The sequence below is a fragment of the Marmota flaviventris genome, chromosome 1 (genome assembly GCF_047511675.1).
Source record: "Marmota flaviventris isolate mMarFla1 chromosome 1, mMarFla1.hap1, whole genome shotgun sequence".
NCBI classification, from domain to species: Eukaryota; Metazoa; Chordata; class Mammalia; order Rodentia; family Sciuridae; genus Marmota; species Marmota flaviventris.
Genome location: NC_092498.1, coordinates 60,217,689 through 60,236,722, shown reverse-complemented (window position 1 = coordinate 60,236,722; position 19,034 = coordinate 60,217,689). Strand labels below are relative to the sequence as shown.

The 19,034-nt window shown below is 35.1% G+C and overlaps 1 protein-coding gene and 1 non-coding gene across 3 annotated transcripts in view; one reads left to right on the top strand and one right to left on the bottom strand.

Annotated features, from left to right (window-relative positions):
- Positions 1–4,238: 4,238 nt before the first annotated feature.
- The window catches only part of Ptpn12 (protein tyrosine phosphatase non-receptor type 12), a 105,050-nt gene continuing 90,254 nt past the window's right edge, over positions 4,239–19,034 (bottom strand). The window contains exons 13-18 of one of the 2 annotated variants that reach the window (XM_027926306.2): positions 15,676–16,640; positions 10,429–10,506; positions 9,643–9,710; positions 8,687–8,717; positions 5,767–5,874; positions 4,239–5,085 (exon numbers count right to left, since the gene is read on the bottom strand). In XM_027926306.2, the coding sequence (XP_027782107.1) occupies positions 5,024–5,085; positions 5,767–5,874; positions 8,687–8,717; positions 9,643–9,710; positions 10,429–10,506; positions 15,676–16,640 (1,312 nt within the window). In that variant the 3' untranslated portion in view covers positions 4,239–5,023. The remainder of the gene's footprint in view (positions 5,086–5,766; positions 5,875–8,686; positions 8,718–9,642; positions 9,711–10,428; positions 10,507–15,675; positions 16,641–19,034) is intronic. The other variant, XM_071613425.1, reaches the window with a different exon arrangement.
- On the top strand, positions 9,494–9,565 carry Trnaa-agc (transfer RNA alanine (anticodon AGC)). Its single transcript has one exon. It is a non-coding gene; the product is annotated as a tRNA-Ala (tRNA).

Genomic DNA, 19,034 nt, shown 5'->3' with positions numbered 1-19,034 from the left:
TAACAAATGGAAAAAAAGTCAACAGCAAATCAGATTGGCCTTTTAGAAAGATCATTTTGGTGGTAGTGAGGAAGGTGAACTGACAAGATCAGAACCTAGGAAGAAGAATCAGATGACTGGTATGGGTGGTGAAGAAAGGCAATGACATTGATAATGGATAGAGCCCATGTTTAACTTAATCATATTTTTTAAAAATATTTTTTTAGTTGCACATGAACACAATAACCCTGGCCCCCCAATATTTTAACAAACAGAAATGGTAAAATTTTCCATATAACTGCAAAATAATCACTGAATATCAAAAAGTTCATTTATTCTCCCTGTGGTTTTGGTGTACATGCATGGTTTCATTCACATCTATATTAATGCCCCAATTTTGATCTTGTCTGGATATTTCTTCTGAACTTCAAATGTCTACTTCTGCGAATTGGACATCACTTCCTGGATAATGGATGTTACCAGTTATATAAAATTCAACATATTCAAAACTGAGCTTTTCCTTTCCAAGGCAGAATCGTGGAAACTAAGAGACCTTCATTTTCTTTCATATCCATTTAGTTATCTAAGTAGAAGCAGGAATTCTGTACTTCCTACCTATGGTAAACTTAACCTCAGAATATAAAAAGACAAACTGATTTCATATTCAAGAATTTGTCACTCATAGTTTCAACTATTTTAAGTCACCCCTTAGAACAGTGAGGTAATTTTGCTTATGCAAAAAACCTTAACCACATACCCTAAGAGGATATTTCATGGGAGCATGTCCCTTAGCTAGGGACCGAGCCTAGTTAAGCACTGACATTTAACTATGGTTATATTACTCTTCATTTAGTCAATATTTGAAGAAAATGTCCATAAGTTAAAAAATATTATTTATGAAAGTAGTTCTAAAAGAAAGCTGATAGTATTTATGAGCCAGAAAAAAAGGATTTCATGTTTTTTTTTTTTTTTTCCAGTATTGGGGACTGAACACAGGGATGTTTTATCACTGAGGCAGAGCTATATCTCCAGTCCTTTTAAAAAAAAATCTTTTGAGACAGGGCCTCACTATGTTGCTTAGGGTCTTGCTAAAATTACTGAGGCTGGCCTTGAACTTGTGATTCTGTTGCCTCACCCTCTTGAGTTGTGTACCACTATTCCAGGCCTCAAGGTCCTTGGGAGAAGGCTAAGGATGGAGAAAGGATGAACTTAAAATATCATCTTGGTCTGGGTATGGTGATGTAGGCCGGTAAACCTAGTGACTTGGGAGGCTGAGGCAGGAGGATCATAAGTTCGAGGTAAGCCTTAGCAATTTACCTGAGGAGTCTGTCTCCCTTACTCCCAAAAAAGGACTGGGAATATAGCTCAGTGGTAAATGTGCTCCTGGGTTCAATTCCCAGTACTGGGGAAAATACAAAATAACAAAACCAAAATCAAAAAGATGACAAGAAAAAAATTCCAAAAACTGACCCTCAAATCAATGAATACCTAATTTATGACAAAACTATGTAATAATAGGAAAAGGAGTTTTCTTAATAAATGATGGTTTGTTGGTTGAAAGCAAAATCTACACCCTAAGATATCAATTCTATAAGATTTAGGTAAAAACAATATAGTCATGTGTGGAATAACAAATGTCTTGGTTCAACAATGGACCACATGCATGACAGTGATCACCCAATCATTTATTGCCTGATGACGTGGTAGCCATCTTAGTTTGTGTAAGCACTATATAATGTTCATACAACAAAGAAATTGCTTAACAACACATTTATCAGAACATATGCCATTGTTAAGTGACACATGAGTGCATCAATTAAAAAAATAAAGCTTCTAGAGAAACATAATGATTTGAAATCATTATGTTGGGATGGGCAGATTTCTAAAGGAGGATACCAAAAAGTATTAAAGGAAAAGACTGATGGGGCTGGGGTTGTGGCTCAGTGGTAGAGCGCTCGCCTAGGACGGGCGGGACCCGCGTTCGATCCTCAGAACCACATAAAAATAAATAAGTGAAATAAAGGTATTGTGTCCAACTACAACTAAAAAATAAACATTTTTTTAAAAAGGAAAAGACTGATAATCTTGACTAAATTAAAGAACTTCTATTAATAAAAAACCCCAACATTAATAAAAGGGCAAGCCAGGGCAAATCCATAAGAATTAAAATGAATTAAAGAATTAAAAAAAAAAAGATCCAAAGTTCACAATTGCTGGACTTTAGGGTATGTATACATTCAGCTTCAGTTTATTCTGCCAGATGGTTATCTACTTGAAACTTGAATGCTTTCTTTCCTTCCTCTCCCTACTTCCCCTTTTGTGAGGCTGGTGATCAAACCCAGGGTCTTGTGCATAGGCAAGTGATCTGCTGCTAAGCTATACCTCTATTCCCTGTTTGAGACTTGAATAGGCAGTTCATAAAAAAAGATATCCAGGGCTGGGGTTGTGGCTCAGAGGTAGAGCACTTGCCTAGCATGCATGAGGCACTGGGTTCCATCCTCAGCACCATATAAAAAAATAAAATAAAGATATAGTGTCCACCTATAACTAAAAACGAATTTGGAAAAAAAAAAAGATATCCATAAGATCATAAGCATGTGTGAAAAGGCACACAAACTCATTGATCATCTGGAAAATATATCTTCAGATATATACATAGATCTTCAGATATATGGCAATATCATTTCATTCCCATTAGAATGGCTAAAACAGAAATTATTAGCCATACCAAATATTAGCAAGGAGTTAAATAACAAGTTTGTAAAATTTTGGCAGTGTCTCCTAAAGCTTAAATATATATTATGCATACCCTATCATCCAAAAAATCCCGGTCTATAATTTATATCAAACAGACATATGTACATGTGTTCCCAAAGATACACATAAAAATGTTCACAGCAGCAGTCTGTAGTATTCCCACACATTCAATGTCTATTATAAACAGCAGAATATTGTGGTATATTCATACAATGCAAATGAAAAATAAACAACTACTACATATATGAAAATGAACAGATCTTGGGGGAGAGCTTCTTAGTGGGTATTACTATTCTATTTCTTTTTTTTAATATTTATTTTTTAGTTTTCTGTGGACACAACATCTTTATTTTATTTTTTTATGTGGTGCTGAGGATCGAACCCAGCGCCCCGCGCATGCCAGGCGAGCGCGCTACTGCTTGAACCACATCCCCAGCCCCACTATTCTATTTCTTGACCTAGGTGGTAGTCACATTTTCACATAAACATGCATACATTATGATAACTAATATGATTTTTTATACTCATTTGAATACAGTATATTTTAATGAAAGTATTATTTAAAGAAACTCCTTCTCAACAAAGACAAAAGATTTCAAAATGATTTCAGTATCAGATTCATTAAGTATGTGAAGGGTCTAAAATTTCCTTCAGTTATACTTTACTTCAGTTAAGGTTTCATTAGAAAAATGGTATGTTATAAGAGCATTCATGTCTTGTGAACGTGTACTGTTCACTGTATTACCACTTCCTTACAACCAAAAATACAAGTTTTCAACTTCTAAGGATTCAACATGAAGACCATTTAGCTTAAAAAAAATTTTTAACACAAAATTATGGTATTATTTTCTCATTTACAATTAACCTTCTATTCATAGTTATTCCATTTTATTTTAGTTTAATTTCTTTATTCTTCTGTATGCACAGGGAAAATAAAAATGTTCATCAATTCCAATCCATGATGTCAGTACTGAGACAGTATAGTATTTTGGGATGGAACTAACTCAAGCTTACCCTCCCAATTTCAACCTCTGGCACTCAACCAGGATCTTGGAAGGCTAATGACGATAAGGATGAGATCGCTGATTTAAAAATGTGTTTAGAATTGGCAGAGACAACTGGGCATGGTGGTGCATGCCTGTAATCTCAGTGGCTCATGAGGATAAGACAGGATGATCACAATTAGCGGCTCAGTGAGGTCTTAAGCAATTTAGCAAGACCCTGCTTCAAAAACAAAAACACAAAAAGGGCTGAGGATGTGGCTCAGTGGTTAAGTTCTCCTGTTCAATCCCTGTTACCAAAACAAAATGAAATAAAACAAAATTGGCACATTCTTTGTACCTGGGACCACAGGTGAGTACCATTACACACAGCTTACCATTCCTTAATTAAGAGATTAAACCCCATTCATATTTGTAACTTAGAAAGTTAAGACTGAGCCAGCTAGAAGGTTGATAGTAAGTCTAATTTCCTAGGAATGAAAAACCAAGACACTGTGTAGGCACTGTAAAATTGGTTTTGTTTTTTAATGGCAGGTCAAATATCCTGAAACATAACATATATTTTGATAGTCTTCTAATCCCAGTTGAGTTCAAATATTAAAGTAACACACACAAGCTAAGAGAATTCAATATTGTTCCAAGGCACTTACTGAATCTCCATGACTAGATGAAAACAAGAACAATTAGGATGACAATTAGACAGTATATAATATAAAAATAACTTTTTGCTTACAATTTACAAAATGTATTATTATTACAATCTTTGATCTCTGATAACCTGCAATGCTGGCTGCATGAATCCAGCAATTTTAAAATTCAAAAACTATTTTCTAAAACTTCAGGGCAAATAATTTACAAATAAGGTACACAAAGATTTAGACCATGCAGAAATTTCTTACATCTTCTGTTAATAATATTTATGACTGCAACTTTATCAAATTATATACCTACTTGCCCTGTACATATACAAAATAATGCATACATGATAAAACAGCAAAAGAGTAGTCCTTAAACTCAATTTATCATAAAAGTATTACTATATTAACATGTCTACAAGCAGCGTGTAACAGGGTTAAGAGACATTAAGGCAATAATACTTGAAGTTACAAAATAAACCATATTTAATACTTTTTCCTAAGGCAGGTAGATGGTCCCAGCAAAGTAATATCATGGTAACAATCTACACTGCTGTTAGTCCCACATTTTAAAGATGGAATACTATAAATCTGGCTTTCAGTGGCACTTGGATTTTCCAGTAAATTTAAAGTGTCTTTTAGCTCCCTGAATCATGTCCATTCTGAAGGTGGATCTCTTGGTCCTTTGGGTTTTCCACAGCGATTACCAAAACCTAGGGTCAAAACACCAAAACTGGTCAATGTCCAGAAAAACCTTTATATTACTAAAACCATATCCACAGACATCCTCATTTTCTGAAACAGATTTCAAGAAGGGAATTCATAATTCAAACCAAATGAAACTCGATAAATAAAAAAACAAATAAACATTTATTTGGGGTAACTGAAAATAACTGCTTCTTTTTAAAAATATTTTTATTAGTTGTTGATGGATTTTTATTTATTTATTTATATGCAGTGATGAGGATTGAACCCAGTGCCTCACACATGCTAGCAAGTGCTCTACCACTAAGCATAACCCCATCTTGGCAAGATACGTGGAGGGAAGCAAAGCAAAAAATAAAACCGATTCTATCACAAAGTAAGAAAAATATCTACGCTACTTTAGACTTTCAACACAAAAGATTCATTTGCTTATATATTGAAATTTTTAAAATATTTTGGGTTTTAATCTCAGTTGTGGAACAGAATAAGTTAAGTATTTCATTTACTTCATGATTATTCCAAGACACTTTGACCATGCATATTTCATTCTTGGCAAGTATCTTTTCAAAACCTGAATAAACCTTAGTAAAAAGTCTGAAAAACTCAAAAGGAAATCCTGGAAAATGATCTTTTCTAACTCTTGACAGCATTAACTATTTAGTTTTTAAATTATTAATTAAACAAATTACCAATATCTGTGGCTTCTGTTGGACTTTCTGCTATTTGATCTTTCTTGTCACTGAAAGTAGATGGACATTCTGTACAAGTCTCTGTGTGAATACCTCCTGCTGGATGATCTAAAATACAAAACAAAGCTTCAATCATCATTCTTTGTAGCACCATACATTAAATACTTCAATTGTTTTAGTGTGGGCAATAAGTTAAAAGAGCAACTTTTACTTTCGGTTATCATAAATTTTAGTGTGCACAGAAAATCATGTTAGTTATTCTCTTTTCTTTTGGGTACCAGGGATTGAACTCAGGGGCACTCGATTACTGAGCCATATCCCCAGCCCAATTCTGTATTTTACTTAGAGACAGGGTCTTAACTGAGTTGTTTAGTGCTTCGTTTTTTGCTGAGGCTGGCTTTGAACTCGCAATCCTCCTATCTCAGCCTCCCAAGCCTCTGGGATTATAGGCACGCGCCATCATGCCTAGTATGTTACTTATTCTTGAGGGTACCTAGAAATTTGCAGTGAGAACTCTGGCAATGTGGAAATTCTTGTTATGTTATGTTTTCACTTTATTCCATATAACTAGATCTTGTATATTTCCCTAAAGTAGGTATACCACATGCTTTGTGTTCTAAGGCAATAATTGCAACTGAAATGCCTTTAAATAGAAATCAACGGCAAAGAAGTTCTTGGTTAATTAATGGACTATTTGTCTTCCAAAGTAGTAATTCTTTTCAAATCTTACTTGTTTAAATTGTAGTTAGTTTACTCATTTAATTATCAACGTTTAAAATTGGTAACAAAAAATTAACTATTAAGATTCATTCACTCCTTTACAACCTTTATTATAAATCCCCTATACCTCCTTGAAGAACTTTTCTAGAAACCTAGAATTTAATTCAAATAATACATGATTCCTATCCTCAAGATGATTAGTCAGCAAACTTCTTCCTAAGATCTCTATCACATATATTTTGTTTTTGTAAGTTTGTTTTGCTTTAAAACAATTTTTAAAAAGTTTAAAAGGCCCTTGTTCAGCTCAAGGGCATATGAAAAAAAATGAATCCAAGAGCAGGATAAGGCCTGTGGGCTACAGACTGCCAATCCCTGGCCTAGTGAAAGACAGAAATGAATATTTATTATAGTAGTGTGATAAAGTGATAAACTTTATAATGAAATAATACACAGAGTACAAAAGGGACAGAGAAGAAAAACACCTACATAAAACTAGTGGTGGTGAGATATTCTATGCAGGGCCATATACTAGGATGAAGAGATGATCTAGTCTTAAGGTCTTGGCTTTTGAAGTAAAGGTCAACTAAGAGTTAGTGGAATTGATAATTTTATTATTATTTTTTTGTGATGCTAGGGACTGAACTCAGAGGTTCTTTACCACTGATGGAAAGGAACTTACTAATAATTTGCCAAGGCTGGCCTCAAACTTGCAATCCTCCTCCCTCTGCCTCCTGAGTTGCTGTGATTATAGATGTGCACCACTATGCCCAGTTCAGTACTGATGATTTACAAGTAAACATGTAAAAAACTTGGAAATAGAAAAGTACCAACTAGAGCACATAAGAACAGCAGGCAATACCTGTGAGGGCCCAACTGTAGATGACCCTAAATTGTGGCTTAATCTTTAAATTTAATGATATTCCCCAGCAGCACTCAGCATGGGAATTAGGGCAAGAAAACTGAGGATAACTCCAAGTGTGACTAGAGTGATGAGGATGGTATCTAGGTTGCATAGAGAAAGAAGAGAAAACAGAAAGGAGTTGACAGACTTAAAGAAAGTAAACCAACCATCCAAAGATCCACCAGTAGTAACAATGTAATAACGATGTAATAATAAGAGCAATGCTACCATTTGAGGGCCTATCATGTGCTAGGCACAAGTGTTTAATGTTTTACATATGTTGTTTAATTTAATTAAGCGCTCACAGAAATCTTCTAAGGTAGGTACTATAATTATCTCCATTTCACAAATAAGAAAATTTGGGCTCAGAAAAATTAAGTAACTTGTCAAAAGCCAAATACTATGTACAATGGCAAAAATGGGATTGCAATCCAGGTCAGGATGGCTTGAAAGATTCTTCTCTTTTCATTATAACCTGATGCCTCAGTAAAGACAGAGGGAGTAATGAGTTTATGTGATGGAACAGACCCATTAGATCAAGATTTAAGGTGTAAGCATGAAAGAGAAGACCTGAGACAGACTGGAGAATAAGGGCAGAGACAACAGGTAAACTGAAGAATTTGTACAGAATAAGTTGTTTAATAAGTCCCTTACATGGTCACGGACATATAATAATTTGTCCCACTTTAGTACTATAGGAAAAGTAGTATGGTAAAAAATTTTGTAAACTGGCATTGTAACAACTGGTTTGGGTTACATAATTTTATTGGTTGTTACAAATAAATGTAAATTTCATTAGAGGAAGATACCTAAAAAGAACTGTTTTTAATGAATCCAATCCCATCATCTAGGTAAATTTGGGGATTTATTAAAGTCAGCATCTAACTTCTAAATGTTTTGTTTGTTTGTGCATGGGATATTGAACCTGGGGCTTCACCTCAATATGCTAAGCACGTGACTCTACAGCTCTACCATTGAGCTACATGCCCCAACTATTAAGTGTTTTTATAAACAACAGAAAACTAAATACAGCAAATGTCTTAAAAAAAAAATTACTCTATATATTAACGTGTAACTACCGAAAAGAGATGTTCCTATAATTTTTCCAGGTCCATAATATCTGGTTAATAATAATAATTCTAGTTAACTTAGAAGAATTATACCACTTAAATAAAGCTTCTAGAAAAGTTGCCCTAGATATCTTCAAATATAGAAATACCAAATACCATGAACCATGCTTTTATAGAAATTAATCTACAAAGTCTATTGAAGAATGGAAAAAAATATCTAATAACTCACCACATTTTCCATTTCCAGAGGTTTTCAAGCCCTATAAGGAAGACATTTAATAGCTATTATATTACATTCATTTTATGTGCAAATAATAGAAGGCTTAGTCTGTTATGGGTATATATATATCAAGGTCTAAAGATTTTCAATGTCAAAGGAAAACAATGATGTTTTCAATTATGCTTAAAAATCATGTTGTTTAATATTGCAAGCAAAAGTTTCTGAAAAAGCAAGAGCCACTGCATAAAGGAATACACACATAGCTGAAACTTGCCAGTCATCTACCATATTGCATTAAACTTACTGATCTTTATAAGATTATCACTTTTGTAGGATTGTCATTATTTCATGACAATTAAAATGCATCTTGTTTTTATTTCAGAGATACTACAATTAACATTGATGAAAAGTGGCATTTCCTATTGCCAAAATGTCTAACTAACAGATCATTTCCTGAATGTGAGAGAAACCCAGGATGGCCACAAAAATGAAAGGAAAAAAACCAAGGGTTACCAGTAGTGTTATAATGAGGAGAACAAAATCTAGGAAAGTAGCATGACCTGGAAGTAGTAAGACCTGTTCATACCTTCATAACAATTTGGAATATGATATAACTTACAAATTTCAAAAGCAGCTTGAGAAAATAATACTGAAGTGATGATCTTATGTAGGTAAGGTTGTGCTTTTATTAAAACAATCTCCTACATTTTATATAGATATTATACCAGAAATCTTAGAATAAAAAAGACTCATCAAAAAATCATAAATTATATTCAATGGTTTAAAGATGACAGTTATTATAACAACCTTAAGGCTTGGGATATAGCTCAGTGGTAGAGCATCTGCCTAGCATGCATGAAGTCCTGGGTTCAATTCCCAGTACTGCAAAAAATAATAACAACTGTAAGAGAAATAGGTGAGTAAAAATATTAAGCTCTAGTTGCTCCAATTCCAAAAGGACTTACTTTAGATTCTATTTGTTCAGACCATTCCTGACTTTGAAGTTCATTCCATTCTGATCTTATAGGTATATCTGAGAAAAATAAAATTTTATTATTCAAATTACATCATTAACTCCTGAAATCCCCAAGTACATACAAAACAAGATTCTACACGTTTTAGGAACTATTGCCCTCATTAAAGAGTTTTATTTTTCATTAAATCAAGGCAATTCCTGAGTTTCTGTCCCTAAAATTTAAATTAATTCAATCATCAGCTTGTTGTCTATAGATAATCTGACAAACTTTAGAAAATTAAAGGTACAGGGCTTCACTGTTTTTAATGTCTTTAGAATCAGTCAAAATGAATAATGTACTGGTAATATGACTCATTAGAAGAGTAAGCATCTCCACTGAACATGAGACACAATAAATATATTCAAGCTTTTCCTGTACTGTTTTTAGAAGACTAATGGGGAGAAGTACATTATTAATGCTTTGAAATATGATCACTTTTGCCCAGTTCTGATAGTCTAGTGTTCTGAAGTATCTCTTGGTTAATACCATTTAACTGATGCCCACCCACAATCAAGCTTAATGTTAACTACACTAAAAAGTGAAGCAATTAGTGTTCTTATAAATACCATTTTAAAGGACTTTTCAAATGAGGAATTAAAAGCATGCTAATATCAATTCAAAGCAGCTTTTGAATTTAATTATTCAACATAACAGTTATTAAATTAAAACTGGCCACATTTTCCAGAGCCTTTTATTATAGTATAAAATAAATGTAAAAGTAGAAGAGACACTCACTATGTTCACTTGCCAATACAAAAGATTCAGGAGTTCTTTCAGGTAGGGGCGGTGGTGAATCTTCACTAACATCACCATCTAAATTAAATACATAAAATGTAGTCAATTTATTAAAAATTCACAACATGTCATCTAAATAAAATCTGAGAGCTGTTTTGATATTCTAAAAATTATAGTCACAAGTATCTAAAAGATCAGTTCCTTTAGAAAAGCAGGGTGGGAAGGAATATAAAAGGGTCACATGAAAACAGAAGGGAGACCAGTAGAGAACAGGGGCTCAGGAGGAGGGGAAGAAGAAAAAGAAAAGCGGAAATATTGGAGAATAAAACTGACCAAATTATGTATTATGCATGTCTGAATATATCACAAGGAATCATGTGATGTATAATTATAATGTACCCATAAAAATGTATACAGTAATATAAAAAATTGTTTTAAAAAACATTCTTAAAAAGACTAAAAACAAATCTTTATCACTCAACTCATTATCAAGAAGAGTTGTCATGCTTACTAAGAAGAATTAACTCTACCACTATTGCACAAAGATTTTTCTTACACTACAGACATAAAGCAGATTTGTCCTCTGAGGCTGAAGACTCAATAGAGAAGTCACTTGCCTGATGGGCTTATTGATGATGCTTCTTTAGTCCAAAAAATAAAGTTTTAATCATTTCCTTAAGCCGGTATTTCCCAAAGTGGATTCAAATGCTTAACTCCTTTCATGATTTTTGCCATACTATACACAATCTGCCCTATTCACTGATTAAATCTAATTTTAAATTTAACTATGTACTTCAGTCATGTTCTAAATAGTAATAACTGAAATAATATTTGAAATGCTAGTTATTTTAATATACACAAAATATAACTATTAAAATTTTGATTCCCATTTATTATTGCCTAAGATATTGTGAACAGTGTATTTATAAGAACACTAATTGCACATGGCTATAATTTGAGAATACTGACAAAAGTCATATGAAAGTTTTTCACTTTCATATGAAAGTAGCCAGGCATAGTGATGCATACCTGTAATCCCAGCTACTCCCTTGGGAGGCTAGTGTAGGAAAACTGCAAGTTCAAGGACAGCTTTAGTAATGAATGTAGCAAGACCTTGTCTCAAAATAAAAAATTAAAAGGACTGGGGATGTATCCAAGGCATTAAGTAAGTCTCAGAAGTTAACTTTATTATGCCTTAGGATAAATAAGTATATTAGATCTTTGAGCTGTCAATGGTGATAGAGAAAGTAAATGTGAGCATACAATTCTGTATAAACCATAAGGACTTTCAGGCTAGGAAGCATGGGATAAAGAAAAGGTAATGTAAGAATCCCATATTATTTTCTCTGGGCCTTGTCCACTGGACTCTTTTAAAATGAACAAACAAACAGGGCTGGGGATATAGCTCAGTTGAAGAATGCTCAGTTGGTAGAGTGCTTGCTTGGTATGCATAAGGACATGGGTTCAACCCCCAGCACCACACACACACACACAAAAGGAACAAACAGCCTGCCCACAATACTGTCTTTTATCATATCTGTAAGCTATGCGTTAAACTGAAAATGAAGTACTTTTTCAACAATTTGAGGCAGGTTAAGAGTGCTCTTTGCCCCTCCTACATTTATTTAGCTGGATAAACAAGAAAATACAGCTTGGGTTCTGCAACTATCTAGAGTATCTAAATTCTCTTGCCACTAAATAACTATCTACATTATCTATCTGATAGTAGCAGTGGAAACAGGATACCTTCTTGTTACTAAAAACTAGAAGTTAAGAGATGTTTGTTGAAAGGAACAACACATAATCTTGGCATTGTGATACCATCTCATAAATTAAGTGAACAAAGCAGGAAAGGTAATTAATTCTATTTGTATCTTAAAAATTTTGTATCCCCTCATTTATAACAATCTTTACTTTTAACGAATTTATTTTCTGGGCTGGGAATGTAGCTCAGTGGTAGAACAAAGTATAATGCAATTCCCAGTACTGCAAAAAAGAAATAAAGGGGAAAAAAAAAAAGAGAATTTATTTTCTAACTGTGGCCCTTGCTTCTTGACTGGATGTTTCTTTTCTTTTCTTTTCTTTTTTTTTTGTGGGGGGTACTGGGGATTGAACTCAGGGACACTTGACCCCTGAGCCACACCCCCAGCCCTATTTTGTATTTACTTAGAGACAGGGTCTCACTGAGTTGCTTAGTACCTTGCTTTCATTGAGGCTGGCTTTAACTCAAGATCCTCCTGTCTCAGTCTCCCAAGCCACTGGGATTATAGGCGCATGCTACCATGCCCAGCTTTGACTAGCTGTCTCTCCCTGGATCTCTATATTAGCTTTCATATGTTCATGTTACATGACTACTGTTTTAAAAAAAAGAAGTTATTTAAAAAAAGTTTATACAATTAGAGCCTGCACATTTTACATAGGTTTTTGCCTGCATGGAGCATACTATGGGTAAATCTGAGAAATCTTCCAGAAGGCTTGAGACAAGACTAAAATCAGAATTCATGTAGTATGCTTAATATGCATGAGGCCCTAGGTTCAATCCCCAGACCAAAAAAAGAAAATTCACGGCCAGGAATTTTTGCCAAGCAATAAAGGCTATTTTAGGTGTCAATACAACATTATTTAGCTAACTAACAAATTCTAAGACAAAACTCCCTAATTCTTATATCAAATCAATGATATAATATATAAAGTAAACAATTACCAACGATTAAAAAGAGGACTAATTGTACTTAGGTTGCAGCAATGAATATTTATACAGGAAAATTTTCAGTTAATATCAAATCAATAGAAAGGTGGGTAAGGTGGAAAAGAAATGAGAAATCAAATTTACAACTACCTTTGTCTTGAAACACAAATTAAAAATGAATTAGCATACAGCACGGTGTTTTCACTTAATCCTGTACAATATTTGTTACTTTAAAGGAACTCTTTCTGTATCATCACAAGACTGGTCACCTGATAATAACTTTTTTTTTCTTCTTTTTTTTTGAGTGCTGGGAATTGAACTCAGGGACACTTGACCACTGAGCCACATCCCCAACCCTATTTTGCATTTTATTTAGAGACAGGATCTCACTGAGTTGCTTAATACCTCGCTTTTGCTGAGGCTGGCTTTGAATTGGAGATCCTTCTGCCTCAGCCTCCCAAACCACTGGAATTACAGGTGTGCACCACAGAGCCCGGCCCCGGACCCGACAATAACTTTTAAAGAGAATATCATATCATGCATCCTTCCTGTCCTCACCAAATTCTATTTCCAATGAATAGTTTAAAAAGAAGTGAGGGAAGAGGAAAGGGGAAAAAAGAGAAAGGAAAGGAAAATTTCCTGGAAAAAAAGCCCCAAATTTATACTCCATGTATATATAATTGCTGGTTATATATTTTCTTGCATAGTTAAACGTTAACATTTATAAGCGTATATGTATAAAAACAGAGTATATAAATATAGTTATATTTCTGATTTTGAAGTTGAGGAAGAATAAATGGTAATACAACTTAAAATTATGGAAAACTGATAAAATGATAATCATTTTCTTCAGAAGATTCTTCAATTAAATACATCATATCTTCAGAAGATTCTTCAATTAAATACATCATATCTTCAGAAGATTCTTCAATTAAATACATCATATCTTCAGAAGATTCTTTAATTAAATACATCAGAGAAGAATAAAAAACAATAGAATTTGGGCTAGGCATGGTGGTGCATGCTTATAACTTGTGAGACTGATGCACGGGATTCATGAAGTTCAAGATCACCTCAGCAATTTAGCCAGACCATGTCTCAAAATAACAATAAAAAAGGCTGGGTATGTGGCTCAGTGGTAGAGTGAGCCTGGGTTTTACCTCTCAGTACCCCAAAACAAAGAGAAAAAAAATCCAAATTCTGTAACTTATAAAATTAGATTAGAATCTCATGTAGTCTACCAGATACGTTCAAGACACAAAATACAGTATATATGATTGGAGAAAAGTGCCACAGCCTGGATGGTTTTATAATTGGTCAGAAATAGAAAGTTATCTTTCAAGTTCATAGTACTTTTTTGGGGGGAGAAGTGGGTGCTAGGAATTGAGCCTAGGTCCTTGCATAAACAAAGCCATTCTTTACAGTATTGTATCATTATTACTTTAAGCAATTCTATTTTCCCTAAAAAAAAGGTTCACTGATCAATATATCAGTAAATAGCTTTCATGTTTATACATCTGCTTTCATCTTTATGGGGGAAGGAGGGAGGATGGAAATGGGAAAGACAGTAGAATGAATGAAGAATGAATTAAGACACACAATAGGCAAGTGTTCTACCACTGAGCTATATCCCTTAGCCCCACAGTACTTATTTTGCCTTCACATTGTATCAGTCTGCAATGCCCTTCAATAGATGAGTGGATATAAGAAAATGTGGTACAGATACACAATGGAATATTATTCAGCAACAAAAAAGAAATGAAATTATGGCATTTGCTGGTAAATGGATGAACTGCAGACTATCATGCTAAGTGAAATAAGCCAATCCCAAAGAACCAAAGGCTAAATATTCTCTCTGAAATGTGGATACAGACTCAAAATAGGCGTGTGTGTGTGTGTGTGTGTGTGTTGGGGGGTGGAGGGGTGGGTGTTTGTCGGATTGGACAGGGTAGATATGGGGGAAGGAGGGAGGATGGAAATGGGAAAGACAGTAGAATGAATTAAGACAGAACTTTCCTATGTGCATATATGAATACATGACTCTACATCATGTACAACCACAAAATAGGAAGTTATACTCCATGTATATATAATATGTCAAAATACATTCTACTGTTATATATAACTAAAAAGAACAAATAAAAAAATCAGTCTGTGTGTGTCACCATCAAGGTTCACTGATCAATATATCAGTAAATAGCTTTCATGTTTATACATCTGCTTTCATCTTTATGGTCTGTTTAAGAAAGCATCCATGGTTTTTAATAGCAGATCAAAAACCAATAATATGTCTTAGAAACTGAATACATTCATTATCTTAAGACCACTTGGGCTGAGGTTGTGGTTCAATGGTAGGGCACTTGCCTAGCACATGTGAGGCACTGGTTTGATCCTTAGCACCATATAAAAATAAATAAATAAATAAAATAAAGGTATTGTGTCCATCTACAACTAAATGTTAAGACCGCTTAAAGAAGAGTCATTAAATTATAGTTTTGTTAACTAGGTAGGTATATATCCCACTCAAGACATTTAAGTGTTAGATACTGTATTATTACCTTTTTCAGCACCCAAAAGTATCGTTTCTGCCATATCATGTCTAGCAATGGACATTGGCAATACTTTCCTAGTAGAAATGCTTTCAGTACTAGTGGCAGCAGAAACCGTGGCACTTGCTGTTGAAATATTAGTTTTATTCTTGGTCACAGCACCATCAGAGTTCCTTTCATCTGAATCCGAGTCATCAGAGTGAAGAGGATTAGTAAAGCTAAGGGGTGCTCTGAATAGAGGTGAACTATTTTGATGATCCACAAAGGTTTCAACTTGTGCTGTAGGGCTTGGTGTTAAACTCACAGTTTTCATAGTTTGACAGTGCATATCTGAAGATTTGCCTTCAGATGAATCAGGTGTGGCATTTTCAGGTCCATGAAATGACCACATTACATGCCCTTTCTTATCAAGAGGCAAGCGATCTGGCCTTGGAGGTGTGTCTGAATTCTTCTGCGATTCTTCTGGTGCAGTAACAGGAGCTTTGTTTGACTGTGCTGCACTACAGTCCACACAAGAATTCTGAGATATGTCATCAACTTTTAGATCCCCTGAACTTACTTCCTGTGGCTTAGACATTTTATCAATTATACAAGATGAAGTAGATTTAATTTTAATTGCATGTCCCCTATTCAAGAGTGCGTTCCCATCGAAACTTTTTGGTCCCTCTTGGAGAGGGACTTTCTTAATCTCAAAACTTAAATTTCGCTCCAATTTTTTATCTATTTGTTCAATAGTTGATTCGTTTTTCCCTGGAAGATCTGTTGATTTATTATAGTTTCTGTTGAGGTCTGTTGAATGCTGTTCTGATGAAACCACGTGCAATACTGGCTTTGGGTGGTATCTATCATTGTCCTGCCACACAGTAGTGACTGTTGGAAAAGCTGAAGGGGGAGAAGGTGTCAAGATGGGCGGCACTGGATGAGGTTCTGGTGGTTGCAGTATTTCTTCCTTAGCATCCCCTTCTACAAGGCAACTGAAAAATATTAACAGAGGTTATATTAGAATATGGTTATAAATAAAAAAAAATTATAATTTTTCAGGGAAAGTTAATGTTTATCCAAAGCAATACACATATACTGTTTTTAAAAAGTCATATAATGCAAGTTTTAAAGAAAAACAGTAGTTTCCTCTTATGGACTTCCAGTTAGCTACAGGTATCTACTTTCAACTTCTTTCACAGCTGTTTCTGACTTATTTCAAAATGTTTACACTGCTCTTTTAGTTTCACACATTCTCTACTGATTTCCTACAACATAAGCATCTTTTCCGGTACTGTTTTATTGTAAATTTTGGCTAACTCCATCTTATGACTTCAGATATTATCCATACGTATGACACCACGATTTCTTTCCTTCTGTAACTTCCTGTTTTTCCCCAATAGCCTTAGGATTCTGTGTCATTATTACTTTAAGCAATTCTATTTTCCCAATTGCTTGGTTCTCTATGTATTATCTGTAACTCATTTCTTCTAACTGTAGTACAGATTTGTAGTATACCTCTCAATAAGGGTCAAACACACCAGGTAACTATCAATACCACAGATAACACTCTTAGATACCTCGGGCATTGTGCTCCAGTGTGAATCACTGGCTCCTTAGGCCACCATGGAGCTCTGGTTTCAGACTCTCATGTCTTCCAGTCCCCATCTTTTTCTTGTTTTGGTGGGTTATATTCTCTAGTTACTTCTCAAAAACTATATGTAGGAGGCAAATATCTTGAGGGCTTGTATATACTTGAGTATTATATTTTCAGAACCATTAATTTTTTAAAAGATAGAGACTCATTATTGCCTAGTGTGGTTTAAATATGAGGTGTTACACAAAGGCTCATGTATGAGGCAAGGCAAAAACATTCAGAGGTGAAATCATTATAGACCATGAGAGCTATAACCTAATCAGTGGATTTAGTTCACTGATATTGATTAACTGGATGGTATCTGTAGGCAGGCAGGGTGTACCTATAGGAAACAGATCACTGAGGTTAAACCTATACAGTTTATATTTTGTCCCTGGTGAGCAGAACTCACGCACGCTCTCTCTTTCTCTCTGCATCCTGGTTGCCATGTCCTGAGCTACTTTCCTTCATCTGCCATTCTGCTGTTCTGCCTCACTTTGGGCCCAAAGCAATGGAATTGGCCAACTGGAGACTGAACATCTGAAACTGTAAGCCAAATAAACTTTCCCTCCTCTACATTGCTCATCAGGTCTTTTGGCCACAAAAAAGCTGACTAAAACAAACTGGTACTGGGAGTAAGGCCACATTGCTGACTAACCTGACCACATGATTCAGAAGCCTTTAAGTCGGTTTGCAGGGAGAGGAATTTTAAAAAGTTTAGAGAAGCAACTGGAAAAGTTTTAGAAGGCTGTAAGTGGAGCTCAATGGACAATTCAGATGAGAGCTTGAAAGACCAGAATACCCATAGGACTATGGACAGTAAAGATTGGGTTCTAAGGTTTCAGGACTCTTGAAAATCGGACTAGACACTATTGATGTTATGTTCTGACAAATAAGTTTCTACATTTTGTTTGTGTTCTGAGACATTCTGTGAGGCTAAATTTAAAGGAGATGAGCTAATTATATGGCAGAGGAAATTTCAAGGCAACATTCTGGCAGTGGCACCGACATTGCTGGTGGTTTTTGGCCAAGTTTACTGTGATAACCAGGAGCAGAAAAAAACTTGAAGTTTGGCCAGAAAAGTGTGAGTAATACAAGGGCTAACGAAAGTGTGATTGTTAAAGAGTTTATAGTCACTACAGAAATGACAAGTCCTTTGCCCAGAAACAAAAGAAAAGATGGCTTAAGTCCATCTCAGGTTTGGCAAGAACACACCCATCGAATTCAAGGGTATCAATAATGATTTCTTTGAAAAGAGACTAGGGGCACTCTGCTTGCACGGGGGTTGCTACGAAGCTGTTTCACCATGCTTAGCTGCCAAGACACTCAGCTGCAGCTGGGTCTTAGGAGGATTGGTTACTGCTCTAAATAGTGGCAGACCTTGGTGTCAATCACGTGGTGCTGGTTTTGCAGAAATGCAGGATATTGGAATTAGAGAGTCATGGAGGTTTTCAAAGGAAGGTCTGGGAGGCCAGGCAAACTGCAGCAGATCAAAGTTCCAGTGTGCTGCCTCTGAAAGGGTGATGCATGAAGATGTGAGAAGGAAGCTGAAGCTGCAGTGGAGACTCCTGAGATTAAATAATGCAAGTAATGTGGAATCTGACAAGGAAAGGTGTGGGAATCAAGCAGAGACAAACCCCGAGAGGCCAAGGAGGCTCAAGTAGCAAGGACTCAAGAGCGAAGCTATATAAGACCTTTGGAGAGAACATCACAATGCCATGTGCTCCGGATGCTGGATGTGGAGCTACAGAAT